The sequence below is a fragment of the Notamacropus eugenii genome, chromosome 3 (genome assembly GCF_028372415.1).
Source record: "Notamacropus eugenii isolate mMacEug1 chromosome 3, mMacEug1.pri_v2, whole genome shotgun sequence".
NCBI lineage: Eukaryota > Metazoa > Chordata > Mammalia > Diprotodontia > Macropodidae > Notamacropus > Notamacropus eugenii.
Genome location: NC_092874.1, coordinates 72534854 through 72555840, shown reverse-complemented (window position 1 = coordinate 72555840; position 20987 = coordinate 72534854). Strand labels below are relative to the sequence as shown.

The window sequence follows — 20987 nt, the reverse complement described above, 5'->3', positions numbered from 1 at the left end:
CTCCTTTGGCATAGTTTCCTAACTTCCCAGTCTCTGACTTGGATTCATGAGATCCTTTTTCTTTTTCTCATCTTTTAACTGTGGGTATCCCCAAGGCTCTGTCCTTTGCTGTCTGCTCTTCCTCTGTATTCCTTTGAGGGTCTCTTTGCTTTCAGCTGTCATCTCTATTCATGACATAAAGCACTAGCCCTCAGATCAGATTCCTTGTTTCCAGATGCTTATAGGCTATCTCTGCTCATTTCAAACTGTTTGAAAGTCAGATGCATCGGTTGAAAATGTATTGTGCTAGCTGCTGAGGATACAATGGGAAAAAAAATAAATGGCCCTTGCCCATGAGGAGTTTATAATCTACTGAGAGATAGCCTGGTACTGTGAGAAGAGCACTCGCCCTGGGATCAAAACCCAGCTTTGCTATTTAGTATTTCTGTGACCTTGGGCAAATTGCTTAATCTCTGAGCCTCAGTTTCCTCATCTGTACAAGGAGAGGATTGAACTGCAGGGCCTCTAAAGTCACTTTAAAGTCTGGAACGATGATCCTATATAAACAGAGAAGTATATAAAAGATAAATGGAAGGTGAGCTTATCATTTTTTTCTCTTACCCCTCAGAGATATTCATTGGCTCTACCTTTTCTGGTTTTCCTTTTTATGAGATGCTTCACTATTACCTTATGTCTCTGTGCTCTCTCACAACACTTGCAGATTAATTTTTTAAAACAAAGAGTTCCCTTGTTTAACTCCAGTTAAGTCCAGATTCTGACAGCTTGGTATTTTAGTTTGTCCACTGGATTCCAACTTGTCTGTCAGCCTTACCTCACCTAACATAAAACTTATGTTACATTTAGACTTAGCTCCTTAATATCCGCTACATATATTTTGTTCATTCCTGTTTCTTTGACTTTGCCTGGGTTATACTTCATTTATTAAAATGAACTGTTGTAAAGCATCTATAAGTAGGTTTTTAAAATAAATCCCTTCCTGTCAACCCAAATCTGACACTTTCATAAAAGAGTACCAAAACAAAAAACAAACAAAAAATTTGTTGCTGAGGAGTGTTCTAGTGCTGGGGACACAAAAACAAATGAAATAGTCCCAAGTTCTCTGGGAAGCCCAGGTTAAAACTTCAAGAAGCCTACTCTGATTACTTGAGCCAAGGGTAGTCGTTACTGTTTCTGAAATCCTATAGCAAAGAGAGGTGCCACCACACAAACTCTTGATTTGCATGTAGTCTTCTATTTTTCAGTTTGTGTGTGTGTATGTGTGTATCTTTGCAACTAGATCGTTGCTTTATAGATTTAGAACTGGGAGAGATCTTAGTTTAACCAAAACACTCATCTAGTTTAACCCTCTTATTTTACAAATGGGGAAAAAATGTGAGAGACTAAGTGACTGCCCCAAAGTCACATAGCTTTGTTGTTTTTCAGTCACTTAAGTCTTGTCCAACTCTTTGTGACCCTGTGTGGGTTTTTTCCCCACAAAGATACTGGCAAAACCAGGATGACAAACACCTTAAAAACAAAATCTGTGTTTACTAGATTTTTTTTGTATCTACTTCACAGGGCCTAACACAATGTTGAACACACACAGGATCTTAATATTCGATGTTAAACAGTTTGAAAAACCCAGGTTCTGATACGTGGAAGAGGAAGCTTAGTGAATTGTTATTATACTGGCTGTTAAGGTCCATGTAGCACAATTGGGCATGGTGTTCAGTCTAAAAATACCTTCATCACAAAATAAATTGAATTCAATTAAAGCATGATTGTTAAATCAATGATGCTATAGATATTAGAGGTTCAGAATACTTAAGTCATAACTCTCATGAAGGAAAGGTTTTAAACCAGGGACTGGCAACCTCTTCAGGGGTTGTGTGTCAAGTCTTTCTATACCTCTTTGTGGTGGAAATGGGGAGCAGTCTCCCCATAGGTCATGCCACCATCTCAAGAAACTGCTGCTGTAAGTTGGCCTGGCTGTTTGCACAAGTCAGTCAGGGCCCAGACCACAAAGCGTGAAGATTGAAGAGAGAAGAGAGTAAATGATGAAAACTTTTCCACCCTGAAACATACACCTGTTTATCTTCTCTTTTACTCTAACTGCTGTACCAAAGACTGGCTTTATGAATAGGCATCTTCTACAAACCATATTACCTGTCATTTCATCATAATCTCTTCATTTTTTTAGAAGGCTTTTTTCCCTGTCATTTGAAGATCTCTTTTTAAAAATATATTTTAAACTTATTATTAAATTTATTATTACTAATAATCTTGAAAATATCTTTTTAAACTTATTAAACACTATCAGGTTGGGGGCAAGTTGACAGGTTAACTATAAACAGTATTGGTGAATAGTATAGGTTTTGGAGTGAGGCTAAGGAAAATGTCTTGGGGTGGTGACTATTAAGAGGGAAAACAGGGCTGCTAGTATCAGAAAAGTAAGAAGATACCACAGTCAGAGTACTCTTGAATGGTTTTACAATAAGATCATGCTGCACAAAATCACTTTGTGGACATGTGCCATAGATTACCAGTCCCTGTTAAATTATCTTGTTCAAATGGGTCCAGTGGTAGTAGAAATCATTGCCAATTATTTTTTAGGTAAAGTATCAAAGGTGAGCGGTTTTGACTAGTAGATGAACAATTTTACAAATGTTACACACTTAAAAATAATAGGATTAAAACACAATGAGTTAGGTTTCAAACAATACTAGGAGGAAATTATTCCTCACTAATTTGACATAAAATAAATGAGCCAGTGCAGTAATGTCAACAGTCTATATAATGGGAGGAAAGAATGGAAAGAGTAGTCATTCTGTTTCTCTCGCTTTTTATATAACAAAACCATGAAATGTTGGTGGTCTTTGCCTTCCTGTTACCATACTTCCCAATTAAACTTTCAACATGAATATTCCATTTAGGGGGTATTCTCTTTTATTCAGCATATCCTGTCAGGGTCATTCCTTTGTATTTTGATAGATTGAAACTTAGGGTTTTCAACCAGAGAGTAGCTAAAGAACTTTCCAACTCTATCTTGCTGTAGGTGCACTGGAAGGACCTGGCTTTACAAGCATGAAAGATAGGTCATACCCTCCAAAACTCACTCATCTCCTGTATGTATGAAGGTTGAAACTGCATTATTGTAATATTAAAATAACAAGACAAATCCTAATTAGAATTGTTGGAGAAGTAGACTTTGTCTTCAAAATTAAAATTTCAGGGTCGAGTGAGTCATAATTAGACCTTTATTCAGAAATCACTACAAACCTGAATAGCTCTTTGCATGAGGAATTTTGATGTTGAGGACCATTCATGAACCAAAATGATTTTACTTAATGTAAATCTTTATTATTTGATCCTGTAGTAAGAGAAATAAATAATTTTGATCCTCTTTTCATTTAGTGGTAGAATTTAAATGTTTATGTAGGTCATGAGTCATTTCTTTGTGAGTACACTGACAGTTAAGACACTTAAAACAGTTACCAACAGTTAATATATGATGCCATTTGCTAATTAGTAGATTCTTTTTTAATTTTAAAAGATTTTGAACATGACAAAAACACCAACTAAATGAGTACTTTATAAACAGAATAGAAGAGAGGTTTTTTAAAGTAGTTAATAAATACAGCATATTACTTTAATATCTGTTCTATTTATCTTTTATTCCTTCTTGCTTTTCTTCTACAAAAACATGTTTGTGATCTTTTTTGGCAGCTACATTCCCTGACCTCCCCTTCTCCCCACTTCTTTCATTGTTGAGAAAATAAAGAAAAAAGATTCCCATTGACTGTGTCCAAAAATTTTGTATGGCCATCATTCTGACTGATACCTAAGTCGATCTTCCCACTATTAGGAAGTGGGTAGCATACCTCATCAGTCCTTCGGAACTAGTGTTGAAAGACAGATTTTCTACCAAGTTGCCTAGATTTCTTCCTTTTTCTAGCCATCTTTTGCCCTAGTCTCTTGGTGGTATTCAGGTGCTCATAGTTTAATCCTGCTAGGTAGGTTCTCTGTTTGCCAGATCTAACATGCTTCACATTGTACTCTACATGTGACCTATACTTAGAATTGACTGTTTGACTTGCATCCATCAGTGTTCCCTTAACCACAAAATGCCAGTTGAAGTAGAGGGAATAGAACTTTCATCCCTTCTCTACAAGAATCACATCTGAAGGAGTCACAGGGGCGATGAAATCTAGTTCACAAACACTGTTCTCATTAGAACTTTGGGGCTGATTTTTCCTACAAACTTTCACATATTTAATATTAACCTTTGCTGGTATCTAATAAACACTTTCATAATCCTTATCATTCAGAGCCATCATTTCAAAATTCCTTTTCTAGGCTACCTTCATACTCTCCTCTATATACCTACTTCAGCTGTATTTCTACCTTTAATTTCCCCTTCCACTGAGCTTGCCAAAAAACAAGGTGGTCCATCCCCCTCCTTCTTTATTGCTAACAAATACCCCCTTTAGTCATGGCACTGATTGAAGCCTGGCTTTTACTCCATTTCTTGCCTTTCTCTCCAATACTGACTACTACTTCTCATGATAGGATACACGAGCCCTAGGAATGGCAGTACTTCATAGATTACTGGTTCCTGCTTCCAGCCCAGTCCTCACAGCCATCCCCACCAACTGCCACATAAAAGGCAGCCACACCATCCTAGCAGAAGTAACAAGGCTCTGAGGACCAGACAGGAGTCAGTATGTGTCAAGCATATCAAACCACCACTACCACCTTGACTACCATTTCCTCTCAGATGTTAATGAGGACAACCCAGGACCCTGAGTCTTGGGACTAGTCATACTTCCCATCTGACTCAATGCCCTATCCATCACCTGCAGAAGTACCCCTGTTGAGATAACAGGTTGGCAACTGCTCCTGCTTGTGCTGCAGCCATAGCTAAAAGAAAGCTCTTGCCATCAAAGGCCTTGGCATTCTCAAATCCAATATCAGAAACTAGTTCATTTTTTTAGTGGAAATGACATTAAAGAAGAGGCATTAAAATCTACTTTTCCACTGAACCCTAAGGATCATAAGATTTGCAGCTGAAATCTTCTACATGTTATCTCCCCATTAGACCATGTGCTTCTTAAGAGTAGGAAGTCTGTTCTATTGCTGTCCTCAGCTTCTTGGCACAGGGCTTTGCATATAGTAAGTTCTTAATAAACATTTCATTCATTCATTCACACACTACTCGTAGGGCCCTCAAAAGTATAGTCTGTTCACATGATGTGTGATTTTCCACACTGGGGCTTAGACATTTTCACGCAACAACCAGCCTGACTTTGAAGGAAGCCCTGGCTACCTCTTAAACAGGCCTATTCAATGAATGGGCATTACCTCACCCTAAGTGAGTGCCTGCATAGACATTGGTCTGAAGGGGCCAGGGTCTCCCAGTGCATCCTGGGTCATCTCCAGTCATCTTGAGGAATATCTGGTCACTGGACTCAGATGGCTCTGGAGGAGAAGTGAGGCTGGTGACCTTGTATAGCCCTCCTTCACTCAAAACAAAGTCAAGTGTAAGTCATGTCATTTCTCTGATGGCATGGCCTTGTTCAGCAACGAATGTCAGACACAACAACCTTTAGGACATTTTTCTACTTTCCTCAGTGTCTTTGGCACTTGACTTAGAGTCCTTTCATCGCAACACCTGGCATCATTCTTGGTGACTTCATTATTTGTATAAATGACTCAATTCTCATGACTTCTAGCTCTCTCTCTGCTTTAGCCCTCCTAGACCATAACATTGTTAAAAACTTCCACCGTCACAATCTAGAATTTGGAAGTTCTTTTTTCTGATCAGTCCTATCAATTCTTTCTCCTTCAGTTCTCTTCTGAACTTGTGACTTGTGGTTGTTCATCCTTCATTCTTGAAGAGGACCAGTGACATCAATAGGGTGATGTCTTGATGTGAAAGTGAATTGGATTTGAGTGAGGCGGAGCTGTGCAGAGTTATCAGAATCAGCAGAACCTAGTGGCAAGACATAGGTCAAGATGACTGGGAATGGCCGCAGGTGTCATGGGAGACTGGGAGCTTTTTTAAGCTAAGGGCTTTCTCAGGACTCAGTTTGTCTGAGGCAATGCCCATTCGGTAGTTACAGGATAGGTAAGAATTGAGGTAAAAGTTGGCCTAGTTTGCAAAACCTTAGCTTCAAAAAGGCCATGGTCTCCCACTACATCCAAAGCCATCTGTATCTTGCCACCGGACGTCAGTGACTTTGGAGAAAGTAAGGCTTATGATTGCACGGCTCTGCCTCACTTAAATCCAACTCATTTGCAAGTCAGAATATCACTGTGCTGATATCCTTGGAGCTCTTCGAGAACAAAGGACTAAAAACAACGATTTCTAGTTTATCAGACTCTCCATATCCTCCCAATTTATCCTTGTTTTGATTGTACTTTTGTAAATGTACATCCATTTCAGCAAGGCTTTCTTCTCTAGTTTCGAGTTTTTTTTCCCTTTTGCCTTTATCCAGCCCTAATAATTCTGTCTGGATCATGTCTGCTATCTGCCTTTGACACTCTTACTCCTGATAGACTAAGCACTGCTAGAGAAATTCATGAAGATGTCCTAACCAGGTCCACTAGAGATTCATGCTCTCTTATCTAACCTCAACTGGGCCCTCATGACTACACTGCCTGTTAAATTTTTATTTGTGATAGATTCCCAACATGCTCATTTATAGGTACTACATTTTAGGAAGGGTATTGACAGGTCAGAGAGCAGAGAAGATGATGAAGGGACTGTGAACTTATCCCATATAAAACTCAGCAGTAGAAAATGGAGATGTTTAGCCTTGAGAAGAGATGACCTATATGATAGCTGTCTTCAGATATTTGAAAAGTTGTCAGGTGGGAGAGGAACAGACTGGTAAACTGATACTCTTTGGCCCCAGGGGACAGAAGAAATAGTAAGAGGAAATTGTATAAGGACAGATTTAGGCTGAAGGCAAAGAAAAATTTTCTGACATTTAGCACTATCCAAAAGTGGAATGTACTGCTATGGGACATGATACATCTTTGAGATCTTCAAGCAAAGGCTGTGTTGGGTGATCACCTGTTAGGGATATTGTAAAGGATTCCTCAAGAACATGTTTAACTACATGTCTTCTGAAGTCTTTTCCATCTCTCAAGTTCTTTGACCCCTACAGCAGGTGATCCAGACCAATTTTCTCTTGCCCCAAGTTTTACCCTCCCTTACTTTTCCTGCCTTGTATCTTCTGTGTTGAGTTCTCTCATCTCTTTATAGGATTTTTAAGACTTTATTCCAGCCTTGATTTTCTCCCTTTCCATCTCTAGGTCCTTTGATCTTAACAATTCATTCTTTCACTTTTTCTCACATCTTTAGTCTCTCCGCCTTTTTACAGAAATTAGTCTTGGTGCTGACACAGTCGTTCCAGCCTTAAATAACTCTTTCATTGCATGCTCTCACCTTTACTTCCATAGGTTTAATTGTTACTATTGAGATGATAGCTAAAGCTCTGTATTAATCTTCATTTTACTCCTGAACCTAAGTCCCGTATTTCCAAGCACTTTGTGAACTTCTCTGAAATATAGCACATTCAAAACTGTACTGTCATCATCTCCAAAAACATGTTCACCAAATTTAGCTATTTCTGTTGATAGCACCCCCATCCTGTAGTCATCTAGGCCCCAGACCTCATTATCATTCTTCCTCAGTTCCCACCTAAAATCAATTGCCAAAGCATGGCTAATCTACCTGTACACTTATGGTGTTGAACTCATAGAAACAGGGCCACTAAACTGTATATTGACTTTGAAAACCACATATTTACTTTATCTGGGCTCTGGTTTTTTAAAATTTTGTTCAATATTTCCCAATTCTATTTTAAAAGTGTGTGGTGGAGGGTGGGTATGGCAGGGACAGGTCTGCTTTACACTCTCACATTTGACATCTGTCTCCTGCTCCTCATTCACAACAGCTGCCATTCTTGTTAAGGCATTATTCACTCCTCAGCAGTGCTTACATTACAATCTTGCCACTTCATATATCTAGCTGCCTAAATAGTACTTTCTAATGCCCAGGTTTGAATAGAATGCTAACATTTCTAGCTCTTCAGGGTTTCCAGATTTTGGCATTTGAACTACAGCTACCTGCTTGGGACCTCCAGTTCTTTCCATCCAGCCTGTGGCAGAACTCTCTAATGTCTGTTGCCTTCTCCTATTAGAATGTAAGCTTCTTGAGATGGAATGTCTTCTTCCTCTATTTGTATCTCAGTGCTTAGCACAGTGCTTGGCATAAAGTAATTGTTTTAATAAATACATTTTTGTTCATTTATCTTTTCACTTTCATTCATCCTTCATTGTCTCCCCTGTTGCCTATAAAATGTTCCTTAGCCTGGTATTTAGAAGATCCACCACAGATTCTTAATCTTTCAAGCCTTGTTTCACTCTAACTTCCCTGTGCACTTTATATTCCAGACAAAACAAGTTTTAGCTGTTCTGTGATCTCCTTTGGCTTTGAGTATTTGCTCAAGTTAACTTTCTTGCCTCTGATATACTCTCAACCTCCTCATCCCTGCATTTTAACTCCTTTTAGTATCTGGTCTTTAGTATCTAGTTCATATGCGACTTCTTCTATTAAGTCTTCCTTGAGCCATTATTTCTAGCCTCCCCTGCTAGTTGAAAGAGATTTCCCCTTCTTCAAGTTTTCTTAGAGAATATTGGATCTTGTCTATACCTCTAATTACATTTTACCTGCATTGTACTTATGTACGTATGTTATGTACATACTGCATTCTTGCATTAGATTATAAACCCCTAAAGAATAGGGATGATGTCATTTTTCTTTCTCGGGCTGCACAGTGCTTTACACATGATGCATAAGTTTTGTTGAATTGAAAAGAAATTAGTGTCACATGGAAGATAGGAACAAGAAAAAGGAAAAACTTTTTAAGACAGGGTGATGAAATGAACAAAAAAAGACTGAAGCTATGTTAGATGAGAAAAAATTAGGGGGTGAATGGAAAATGGGGAGGGTAGCCAAGCATAGATGGGTAGGTTTGGAAGAAAAGGAAGTGTTTTAGATGGAAGAGAAAAATTTGTTTTATTCAGGTAGAAATAGATGACTGATAATTATATAGTAATGATAGCTAAGAGTTTGAGTCAAGTCCTTTGACTTCAGATTTGTGCTCAGTACATTATGCCATCTGGTGCCTGATTAAAACAATGTCAGTGATCAGTGGAAGAGATGGGTTGGGGGAGGGGAAGGTAAAGACAATAAGAAAATCAGTATAAAAGGGAGAGAAGGAAAGAAGAAAGGTGCCATACAAAGAATAAAAAGGCTATATATGAAGTGTACCGGAGTGGTGGAGCTATTATTAAGCTTTTAGTGCATATGACCTTTCAAAGTTAAACTTACAAAAGAAGTACAACTTTTGCTTCACCTTTTATAAAAATCATCCTTGTTAATACATGGATGAAGAAGTACTCATGTCCTACATAGGATGTATTTTGTGTAATTATGATTAGTGTTAAAAGTCCTTTTTTTGTTTCCGACCTGGTAAATTGTGATTTATTTGAATTTATTAGCTGGAATGTTACGGAGTCATTTAAGTTGTTTTGTCTCTGTAATACAGAAGTGAAATTTTCTTTCTAACAACAAATATCTTGATATTAGAGATGGGGACTGGACTGTGAGTTCATTAGTATAGAACATTCCTTGACAAGGAAACTCCCCTTACCAGTGCAGGGTGGCACCTTCTTTGTAATTTATAATCTTAGCTAGTTGCCTAGAGCAGAGGTGTCAAAACAGGGCTCCTGAGGAGACCAAACCAGAGTAAAATGTGAGTGGGAAGTCTTCAGTAAAATATAAATGCATAGATAATATTACATTTTAAAAATGTCATTATGTGGCTCTTTTGTACTATTTAGCGGACCCTGTTTCTAGTTTATTTTGATGCCACTTGCCCATGGTTACACAGCCAGTATTTATCAGAGTGGCACAGGTAGATAGGGTGCCAGGCCTGGAGTCAGGAAAGTCTGGTCTCAGACACCTTACTAGCTGTGTGACCCTGGGCAAATTACTTAACTCTGTTTGCCTCAGTGTCCTTATCGGTATAAATTAATCTGGAGAAGGAATTAACAAACCCCTCCACTTTGTCAGGAAAACCCCAAATGGGATTAGGAAGAGTCAGACACTGCTGAAAATGACTGAACAATTTATGACTCCCAGTGCCAGCTCTATGAGTCTCAATGTCAAACTGCACAAGCCTCACATATTATTTATTTTACTCTGGTATTTTATTTTTCCCCAGCTTCATGCAAAAACAATTTTTAATATTTGTTTTTAAAAGTTTGAGTTGCCAATTTTCTCCATTCCTCCCCACCATTGAAAAGACAAGCAATTCAATATAGGTTATACAGGTCTAGTCATGCAGAACATACCCATTGTTGCCATGTTGTGAAAGAAAATATAGATCAAAAAAATTCAGGAACAATAAAGTTTTAAAAAGTATGCTTCAGTTTGTATTCAGACACCACCAGTTCTTACTTTTGGGATGGATGGTGTCTTTCATCATAATCCTTAAAAGTTGTTTTGGATCGTTGTATTGCTCAGAATAGCTATGTCCTTCACAGCTGATCATCTTACCATATTGCTGTTAACTTTGTATACAGATACATTTCACTTTGCATCAGCCCATGCAAGTCTTTCCAGGTTTTTCTGAGAGCATCTTGCACATCATAACCATACATATTATTAACTCTAATAGTTGTGGATAACCACAGTACTTTATGACACCAAAAATTAACTTTAGTCATTAAGGTAAAGTATTTTTTAACTGCTTGACTTAACATAAGTTAGCTTCTTCCTCGTTGCTAAGGTACATTTATTGAAAATTAGTCTTTATTTACATTGGGTTCACATTCAAAATATTGACTATTCATCGAGTATTAAACTGAATGAATGCCTGTACACCAACTCCAACTTCATCTCAATTTGGATTAAATTTAACAACTTGCAGTTAATAAATAGCTTATTAGTGTGTCTAGTTTTCCCAAACCTCAGCAATAATTTAGGTGCTTGTATGATCTTTTAATGGAATGAGTTAGGTAGATACTGAATGAAGCACATAGATGATCCAACTCATATGTATGGTTGGAATCTATATCTAATAAATGAATTTCCTCTTCTGACCCTATTCTTGAAGAATAGTCTTGTATTTATTTTGGTTTTAGAATCATTATTTTGCCTTTTAAGTCTGGCTCACAATTTAAATCAGAAATCCCTCTATTATATAAAAACTTAGGTTATTTCATAACATTTCATAATTTCTCATCTGCTCTTATGCTTCTATCCAGGCCAGCTTTGTAGGTTGCCCCCACCCTCTGTTGGTAGAATGCATTGCTCTCCCTCTATTTAGAAATTTTAACTTTCTTCATGGCTCTTTTTAGTCCCAGCCTCCTATAGGAACTTTTTCCTGTTCCCTTGGTTTGTTCTCAATTTTCTCCTCCTTTTCCCATGGTAAAATTCTTCCACTTCCCATTCTGAACAGAGAACCATTTCTGATTCTGATATGAAATAGAGCTTTCCTCTTCCCAAACCTTACCTAGTTTAAGGAAAATAATTTGATTCTTAAGGAGGTAGGTTAAAGTAAAATCTGGTGCCAGTTACATAATGTTAGCAACAGGAATCTATAGTAAAGATTGCATACCTTGGACCATCAAACCTTGACAAATTTTCAGTGCTATCAAAATTGATAAGCAAGTCATCTTCCATATCTGTCCAAATCTGTATGAACTACAATGTGGGTGGTCTCACTAGGGAGTCAAAAGTTGACTATTCAATTTTGAGATCCATTTTTCTTTGCTGTAACATTTTGCTCTGACTTTGACACTCTAACTCTACATAAAACAGCTAGTAGGATCTCAGCCTTTTGGTATGTTCTGTTAAAATATGGTTTGCTTGTCTGTTTTCCACCTTTGTTTTTAGGAACATCATCTCCAGCGGGCAATTTCAGCACAGCAGGTATATGGCGAGAAGAGGGATAATATGGTTATTCCCGTCCCAGAGGCAGAGAGTAATATTGCTTACTATGAATCTATATATCCTGGGGAATTCAAGATGCCAAAGCAGCTAATTCACATACAGCGTAAGTAATTATTCTGTTATAATTTCTAAAAACTTTCTGCAAAACATCTTCGCTTACTACTGTTCTGATTTTGTTCTTTTTTGTTGTTTTTTAATGCTTTGTTCACTTTTGATATTGAATTAGTAGTTGGGTGGAAATTTTGATTCTCTTAAATTATTGGGGATTTTTTTCCATGTAAAAAGTGTTTTTCTTGATAATCATTTCTACAACTGTTCAAATGCTAAAATATTTCACCGCCTAGGTTAGCACACAATTAGTTTTGCATTTCTAAAGCCATTTTCCCACATTGAACAGGATGCTCTTTAAAAATGGTGACTTAAAGTGGTTTTAATGAAAGAAATGTTAGCCACATTGAATTTCTGATTATAGTTAATCATAGTTTTAGGCTGCTTGATAATTAAGATCAAAATCTCTATCTCCTGAATAATAAATTAATCATATTAAAGAAATAAGAAAAGCCATATTTTTTTATCTGAATTTAGACTAGAGAAATCTCAATATACTAACACAAATAGTGAAGCTAGACATTTTTTCAAATACTAATGAATAGACTCTGACATTTGAAATAAATACTCCTTTAGCTATTCTCACATTTGATAGTGAATAATTTCCTGTGGTGATTTAAATTGGAGTTACACTGTGTCTAGAAAGTCTGAACATTTCTTCAGAAATGTGGAACACCTAAGCAACATGTTTGGGAGTAAACTACATGTTTAGGGACATCTTGCTTTTGGAAAGTTGTATATGTTAGGAGAAAATGGAGATGGAGGAGCTACTGAATTTATATAATTTGGTACTGTCCTCATTCTTTTTTTGAAAAGGTTGGAAAACTGCTACTAAAAATTTTTTTCCTGCCATTTGTTACATTAGGTATTTATTTTTTCATATCACTTTAATATGCTGGAAAACCTTTTTGGTCCATTGGGAATCTGTAGGATGTTTTTGAATCAGAAAAGTTTATGTGCTTCCAAAACCTTATGAATAAAAAGCCCAGGTAAATCAATCCCCCAGTTCCCCTCTTCCCATCTTAGCTTGAAGTAGGTTTTCAGATTGTTCATTGTTTCTGGCTCCTCTTTCTGCTCCCACATAAAATCCCTTGCTTTGTTTTATATCATGTCTGTTAAGTTTCATGTAGCCATTCACTCCTTTTCATTCTCACTGGCAACACTCAAGCTTGAGTTATCTTATTCTCATGTGGATGATTGCAGTAGTCTTTCTAACCTTTAGTCACTCTACATCCATGACCAGATGAGTTTTCAAACAAGTAGATTCAGATCTTCAATAGAAAGACAATGCAGTATAATGGAAAGAATAGTAGACTTAAAGTGAGTAGAGAGAGCTGAATTTGAATTCTGTCTCCCATACAGAAAAGTTTTGTCACCTCTTATTTCCTCAATAAGACAACAATAGACTTATTTTTCTAGTTAATAAAGGGTGTGTAATAATACTAGTGTACTTAGCTTACTATGATTTCTGGTTTCTTACAGAATAAGCTCAGACTTGTAGCTTAGCATTAAGATCTTCTTATAGTATGAACCCAGCCTCTTTCTAGAATTACATCTCAGAGCTCTTCAATACCAACAATATGTTCCACTCAAATTGGCCTATTAGCCATTCTCCAGATATTGCAGTAACCTTCGTTTTTGCCCATGGCTGTTCATATTCCCCCTGCCTGAGATTACCTCCCCATCAGTCTTTACTTATTCATAGCCCACCCTTATTACAGCCCAACTTTGATGCTTTTACAGAACTTCTACTTGTACCTCTTGCATATCACTTTTCAAATTTTACCTTATAGATTTTTGTGTACAAGTCTTGGAGATCTTGTCTTCATTCACATATGTTCCAGTTCCTTGTTTTTGAACTTTGAAATTCCTTTATTTGATCATAATCTTGTGTCGTTCTGCCTTTTCCCCTAACCTTTTTTTATTGTTCAGTCATGTCTCACTCTTCATGACCGCATTTGGGGTTTTCTTGGCAAAAACTCTGGAGTGGTTTGTTATTTCCTTTTCCAGCTTATTTTACAGATGAGGAAATTGAGACAAACATGGTTAATTGGCTTGCCAGGGTCACACAGCTAGTAAATGTCTGAATCCAGGTTTGAACTTAGGAAGATGAGTCTTCTGACTCCAGGCCCAGCACTTGAACCCCATTGTCTCACCAACTGCCCCCCATCTCTACCACTGGATCTTCTTCATTCATACCCCTTCATTCTTTCCTAAGCCATCACACTAACTACACTTCCTTCGCTATTTCCATCTTGTGGTGATATTGTTTCTACTTCCACAAAGTTCAACTAATTCTTTACCTTCTGGTGCTGTCATCAGTCATCATGCCTTTCCAAACCTTAGCTTTGGGTTACTCTCACCTTGCTGCTGCCTTCACTGAAACTCACATAATCATGCTGAAGGCATTTCTGATAAATTTAGGTAAATTAATATCTGCTGGGTTCTCTTTGTCCATTCCCCACCACAGCTTGTTCCAAACCTCTTTGTGCTTTTTTATCCCTCCTACAGCTTTCCACAACACCCCTAGACTCTACCTTTTCAGATAAGAAACTTGTCTTATCTTACCAAAAACGAAAAGGGAAGCCATTGTCTGAGACCTTCTTTTCTTCTCCTTTTCTGGTCCTCTCAAATCTCTCAGATACCTATCTCATCTCATGAAGGGATGGCCCTTCTCCTTGCCTAAGACAAGCCCTTCTGTGTGTACCCTTGATCTGTCTCTCCATCAAATTGCACCTGCTATTATCCCTCAACCTCACAGTTCTGGGCTGCTTTTTGCTTTGCTAACCCATTGTTGGCTCCTGTCCAGCTTGAACTTGATTGTTAAATCTTCTGGCAGCCATAGTAGCTCCTTTTATCAAGAAGAAAGGGGAGAGTAAAGAATGTATTCAGGGAAAACATTCTTTTTGATTTTTCCTTTGAGAAATGTATAAGGATGGTGCACATCAAAGAAATATGCAAGTAAATGTTACTGATGTGTTTAAAAGAATGATTTATCTATATCACAAATAAAAATCAACAATTCAGTCTTTCTTCATGAGTTTTTTCTCTCTTCCACTTCTCTCTCCTTTTCAATGCAGTCTGATTTCTGATGAAATGATCTTCACTCAGTGTGTCTGTTTTCTCACCTGTGCCCAGGGTTGCCCTTTAGCCTTGGCAGTGATTTGAAATGGAAACCATTAGTTATTGGATTTGTAGAGAAAGTATCAGATTCTACAATAATAGAGATTAAGGAAATGTATTTGAACCTACAAAGTTTAAGTACACTTGATGATTGTGAGAGAGATATCTTGCCTTAAAATAAATAGCCAAGGTTGTTTTTTGACAGGATACATAAAAATAGTCACATTTTCCCCTAAAATAGAATGGGATTTGATCGATGAACTTTATGTCTCATTATTTGAGAATGAAAACTCACCATTTATTAAGCACCTACTATGTCATAGGGGTAGCTCTACTATTCGTTGGGGATATAATGATAAAATGACACACTGCTCTGAAGGAGCTTACTCATAAATGTAAGACATGCACACACAGAAACAATTCAGGTTGAGGTCTGTATGTGAGAAATATAGTTCCCATGGAGAGTAGACTAGCAGATCGCTGAGGAAGGTATAAAAGAATCTGCTCTTAGAGTGGAGGATCGAGAAGGATGGCATGGAGAAGATGATGCCTGAGAACTTAGAGCAAAAAACTACAGATTTTAAGAAGCAAAAGTGAGAAAGGAGAATTTGCTAAACGTTTAAGACTGTGCAAAATGTAAACATAGCTATATGCATGAGAAACAGCAGGAAGATCAATTTAGTTCACAGAGTATATAAAGGAGCTTAATGTTTTAATAAGGCTGGAAAGGTGGATAGATAGGAGCCAGATTGTGAAGAACCTTAAGATCAAAGAGAGTAGTTTGTATTATTCTTAGAGATAATGGGGAACCAGTGAAGTTTGAGTAAGAGAGTTGTGACTTTATGGGACATGCTTTGTGAATATCATTTCACTTGAGATGAGTAGAAGATGAGTTGGAAAGGAGAGAAACTTGAGGTAGGTTGACCAGTTAGGAGCCTATTGCATAGTTCAGGTAAAGGAGTAATAGTAATAGGGGCCTGAATAAAATAGTGGCCATGGGAATACAGAGAACGGGATGTGGATGCAAAAGGTGTTGTGGGGGTAGACTTGACAAGAGTTGGCTACTGATAAGGGAATTGAGGAGTGGAAAACGATTTCAGAGTAGCTAGATTATAGGGATGATTTTTACCTTTAACTGAGATTTTAGGGACCTTTGGAAGAAGGAGGAGAATTTTTTTTGGGGATAAAGATAATGTTTTGGACATTTGGAGTTCGACATGCCTTTGGGGCATCCAGGTGCAGATATCTAATAGGCAGTTGATAATAGAGGATGAGCTCAGGTCAGAGGCTAAAACAAAGATCTGCTTGTTTTTTTAAGTTAATAGTATGAGGTTTATGTATATGCTATGACTTATGCATTGATTTTTTTTTTTAAAGAATCACTTTAAATGGAGATTTTTCCAGAGGCTAATACCAAACTAGAATGGGAATGTGAATTAGTAGTAATAATTAATGATAAAAAATTTTTAAATTGATGTAACAGGACCTTGCCTATCCAATCGCTACCCATTTATATCTCTAGGTTGTATAGCCAGTAAATGAGAAGTTAAGGTTTTTTCAGAGTGTCTTGTTTTGTTTTCTCCCAACCTCATCTATGTGCTAAAAGTGAGTGTGATGAGTTCAGGGAAAAACCAGTGCCAAGGGCGGATTTAGAACTGAGATGTAACCATAAAAAGGAAATGATCTTAATTTTCATTTATTCAGTTTACTGATTTACTAAAGCTTGTACAAATATTGTGTGATTGCTATGTTTTTAATCCAAAGAAGTCTTTTAACCTCTCTAGGCTTCTTTTCGCTTCTTGAAAATAATCAGGTTGCACTAGTTCTCTAAGGTTTCTTCTGGCTTTGTGATCACAGGAAAAAGAATATTCTAACTTCTAACTCACTGGCATAATGAGGAACTCCCAGGGAAAAACTTTGTCTGGAGATTAGCACCTGCTGTGCAATTGACAGTTGTAGAGTGCCTTGTGGCACTGACAAAGTTAAATGATTGCCTAAAGTCACCCAGCTAGGGCTCTTCTGGATGGCACTCTATCCATTTGCCATACTGCCTTTTACTGGCTTACATTTAAAATTTTTATATTTATTCATCTTCAATTTGCAGTGACTTCTTACTTTTCAGCCCTGTTTTTACTTTCTGTTCTCTCTGAGGTAGTATAATAACCTATATGCAAATAGCTAAATATTCTAAAATTTATTTTTTATGACCTTAAACAGAAGCCCTTTTATAAAATAAGGATCTTTTAAATAAAATAGGCCCCTAATTTATTTGCGCAGGTCAGGTATGTGGTATAGTGGATAGAGAGCTGGGCCTGGAGTCAGGAAGACCTGAGTTCAGATCTAACCTTAGACACTTACAGCTGTATAACCCTTGGCAAATCACTTAATTCTAAGTTTCCTCATCCATGAACTGAGCTGGAGAAGGAAATGGCAAACTACTGTAGTATCTTTGCCAGAAAAAAACCCAAATGGGATCACAAAGAGTTGGACAGGACTGAAAAACATCTAAACAACAGTAATAGCAATGTTTATCTGCATTGGAAGCCCTGTTTCTTTTATTGGTTTTCATTAAGAAGGTCATATCTGCAGGGTTTTTCTTTCATTTGTGTTACCTGTATTAAAGATTCCATATAAAACCAATAGTAACTCTAATACTTTAAAATTGAAAGCATATTGATGTGTTGTCTAGATTTTCCATGGCTCCCAAAACAGAATGTATGTGGGAATCTTAGTTTTGAGATTTCTATCCATATACTTATGTAGTTTTATTGTGTAAGGAGTAAGTGAATGATTGTGTAAGATTTTCATTATGCTATTAGCTTTTAGTTTGGATGCTGAGCAGCCTGATTACGATTTGGATTCTGAAGATGAAGCCTTTGTGAATAAGCTGAAGAAGAAAATGGACATCTCTCCTTTGCAGTTTGAAGAGATGATTGACCGGCTAGAAAAGGGCAGTGGCCAACAGGTACAGCTCTATTGCAGATTCAGTTTAAAATGTAAGTACAATCAGTACCTGCATAGATGGATGCACATATAAAAATGACCCTGTGGATTTTACATTTAGCCAGTCAGTCTGCAGGAGGCCAAACTGCTGCTGAAAGAAGATGATGAATTGATTAAAGAAGTGTATGAATACTGGATTAGGAAGAGGAAAAACTGTCGAGGTCTATCTCTTATACCAACAGTAAAACAAGAGAAGAGGGATGGCTCCAGCACCAATGATCCTTATGTGGCTTTCAGAAGGCGTACTGAAAAAATGCAGACTCGAAAAGTAAGTCAGTTTGGCAGCATCTTTGCTTAAAGGAAAAATGATTAGTGTAAGTCTGAACTATATCGTTTATTTCTTATTTTGCGTTTAACCTGTAATTATTTGGAAGTGAATTTTAAAGCACAGTCTTGCTTTATTCTCTCAAGACTATGGATATGTTTTTTCACTTTAATTTATGTAAAAGTTATGTATCAGGTGATTTCCCTGGTAATTACCCTTTTAAATTTAACAAGTATAAAGATTTATATAGTTCCAATATATACATATGCATACATACATATATATATATTCTTTAAAGTAAACTACTACTAATAATTTTTTTCTGGAATAAAATCATTTACAACGGAATGAAACTAACACACAGTTTCTTTCGTATCTCCAGAACCGTAAAAATGATGAAGCTTCATATGAAAAAATGCTTAAATTGCGTAGAGATCTGAGTCGGGCTGTTACTATTCTAGAAATGATAAAAAGAAGAGAAAAAAGTAAGAGAGAACTATTACATTTAACACTGGAAATTATGGAGAAAAGGTAAAGTGTAGTTTTCTATTCTAAATTACTTAACAAGTAATTATCCATAACTCATTTAATTATCACCTTAAATATAAATTTGTACATTTATATATTTGTTAATATATTTGTGTATATTTCCAAAGTGGCCAATTCAAGAAAGTTAAAATACACTCTATTCTCCTCTTTGTTTTGGACCCTGTGGTCTTACATTTAAAATATGACTGCATATAAAAATTCCACTGTGTTTAATTCAACTTCAGTTATCAGTTTTAATCCTCCCATCAGATTTTTGCATGTTTAATTGATTTGAACCTCTATTTCCCTCTATTATCCCTTGAAGTATAGATGTTCTTAAATTATAAGATAGCTTAATAAGAGTTTGGGGGGGGGCAAAAGAACTGAGTAAATTCACAGGCTGGGTAATTAGCTAGCAAATAATCAAGAGTTGCTTTTAATCTTTAAGTGATTGTGTTGTAATAACTTATTAACAGTTTATTGGCTAATTTTTGCTTAGCTTTAAATTGACATGACAACATGGTGTAATGGGAGACAGCACTGGGCCTAGTATTCTGAATTCAGAGTTTTGCTTCTAGGCTTGATTCTGCCATGAACTTAATTGAACCAGTTTGTTTATTTACAAAACAGGGGTGCTAGCTGATATGATTTCTAAAGTCCTCTTCAGTTCTAATTTCTTGTCTATGATATGTAGCCCTTCCGTGAAATTGTACCCTAATCATTTGTAAAGTTATTATCAATTCAAGTATTTATGAAATAACCTTCAGAAATATGTCTTCTTTGTAATCATTTCAGGTATAATTTGGGCGACTACAATGGAGAGATCATGTCTGAGGTTATGGCACAAAGACAACCAATGAAACCTACTTATGCCATCCCCATCATTCCTATTGGTAATAGCAATCAATTTAAACATCAGGAAGCGATGGATGTTAAGGAATTTAAGGTTAATAAGGTAACTCCATGTACTTTTATTTACTCTGCCAAGTTGTGCAATTATTATTTATATGCATGCCTCATTCATCCCTACTAGAATGTAAGCCCCTGGAGCACAGAGGCATCATTCAAGTGACATTTTGACAAACAGTTTATTAAGTACCTACTATAAGCAGGGTGTTGACAGAATCTAAATGCTCCCTGCCCTCAATGAGTTTACATTACACTATCCCCTTTAGTAGGACATATTATCTTGTTACTAAAGTTGAGTTGAGTTAAAACAGCTTCCCACTTCTAGTATTCTAGCATTTTTAAAATAAACGCATATTTATTTTATGTATACTTTTCATGATTTTGTCATTTTAATGGAGTACCTTTTATTTTTAAGCTCTGTTATATTGAAGGCTGTCACTGTCCCCTGCTTCAGAAATAGGAGCTCTCTGTAGAAAATGCTGTGCTTCAAATTCTTCTTAATTGAAGTCAAGATATTGCTAACAAGACTTCCTTTACTTACTCATAACATATAAAATTACATCTCAATTAATTATCCCTCCAACTACATACTTAAGGCTTCATAGAACAAGAACAAGGCTTTAAATTTTACTTGGAAAGCAAAGTGGTAGAATTGATAGGAAATCAGCACTCCTCTAAACACCTGTCATTTTGCCAGCCTCTTCCAGGGCCACAGGCTCAGTTATGACTGTAGAAATTACTCCTTTCACACTTCAGAGATGTCATCTCCAGTTGCTTTGAAACTTCAGCCTTAAGCTCAACATGTCCAACATCTACTTCAGTAGCTTTTCCTCCCTAAATTTATTCTTTCTAATTGTTTGTGCTAGTGTTGTCAACCAGTCTTCTATTTATAAAATTTAGGTGCTATTTTCGACTCTTGTCACAATCACTTCTCATAGCCAGTTAGTTCCTAAGCCCTCCCTGTTGATTCTGTTGCCGTGTCTTTTGCATCCATGTTTGTCTCTTCCCATTTCCATTACCCTGATGCAACATGACTGTCTT

The 20987-nt window shown here is 36.8% G+C and overlaps 1 protein-coding gene across 3 annotated transcripts in view; it reads left to right on the top strand.

The window, feature by feature from the left end:
* EPC1 (enhancer of polycomb homolog 1) overlaps positions 1–20987 on the top strand; it is a 99527-nt gene that overhangs the window by 55580 nt on the left and 22960 nt on the right. For all 3 annotated transcript variants that reach the window (XM_072651940.1, XM_072651939.1, XM_072651938.1), the window contains exons 2-6: positions 11954–12113; positions 18061–18206; positions 18306–18512; positions 18892–19040; positions 19833–19992. In XM_072651940.1, the coding sequence (XP_072508041.1) occupies positions 11954–12113; positions 18061–18206; positions 18306–18512; positions 18892–19040; positions 19833–19992 (822 nt within the window). The remainder of the gene's footprint in view (positions 1–11953; positions 12114–18060; positions 18207–18305; positions 18513–18891; positions 19041–19832; positions 19993–20987) is intronic.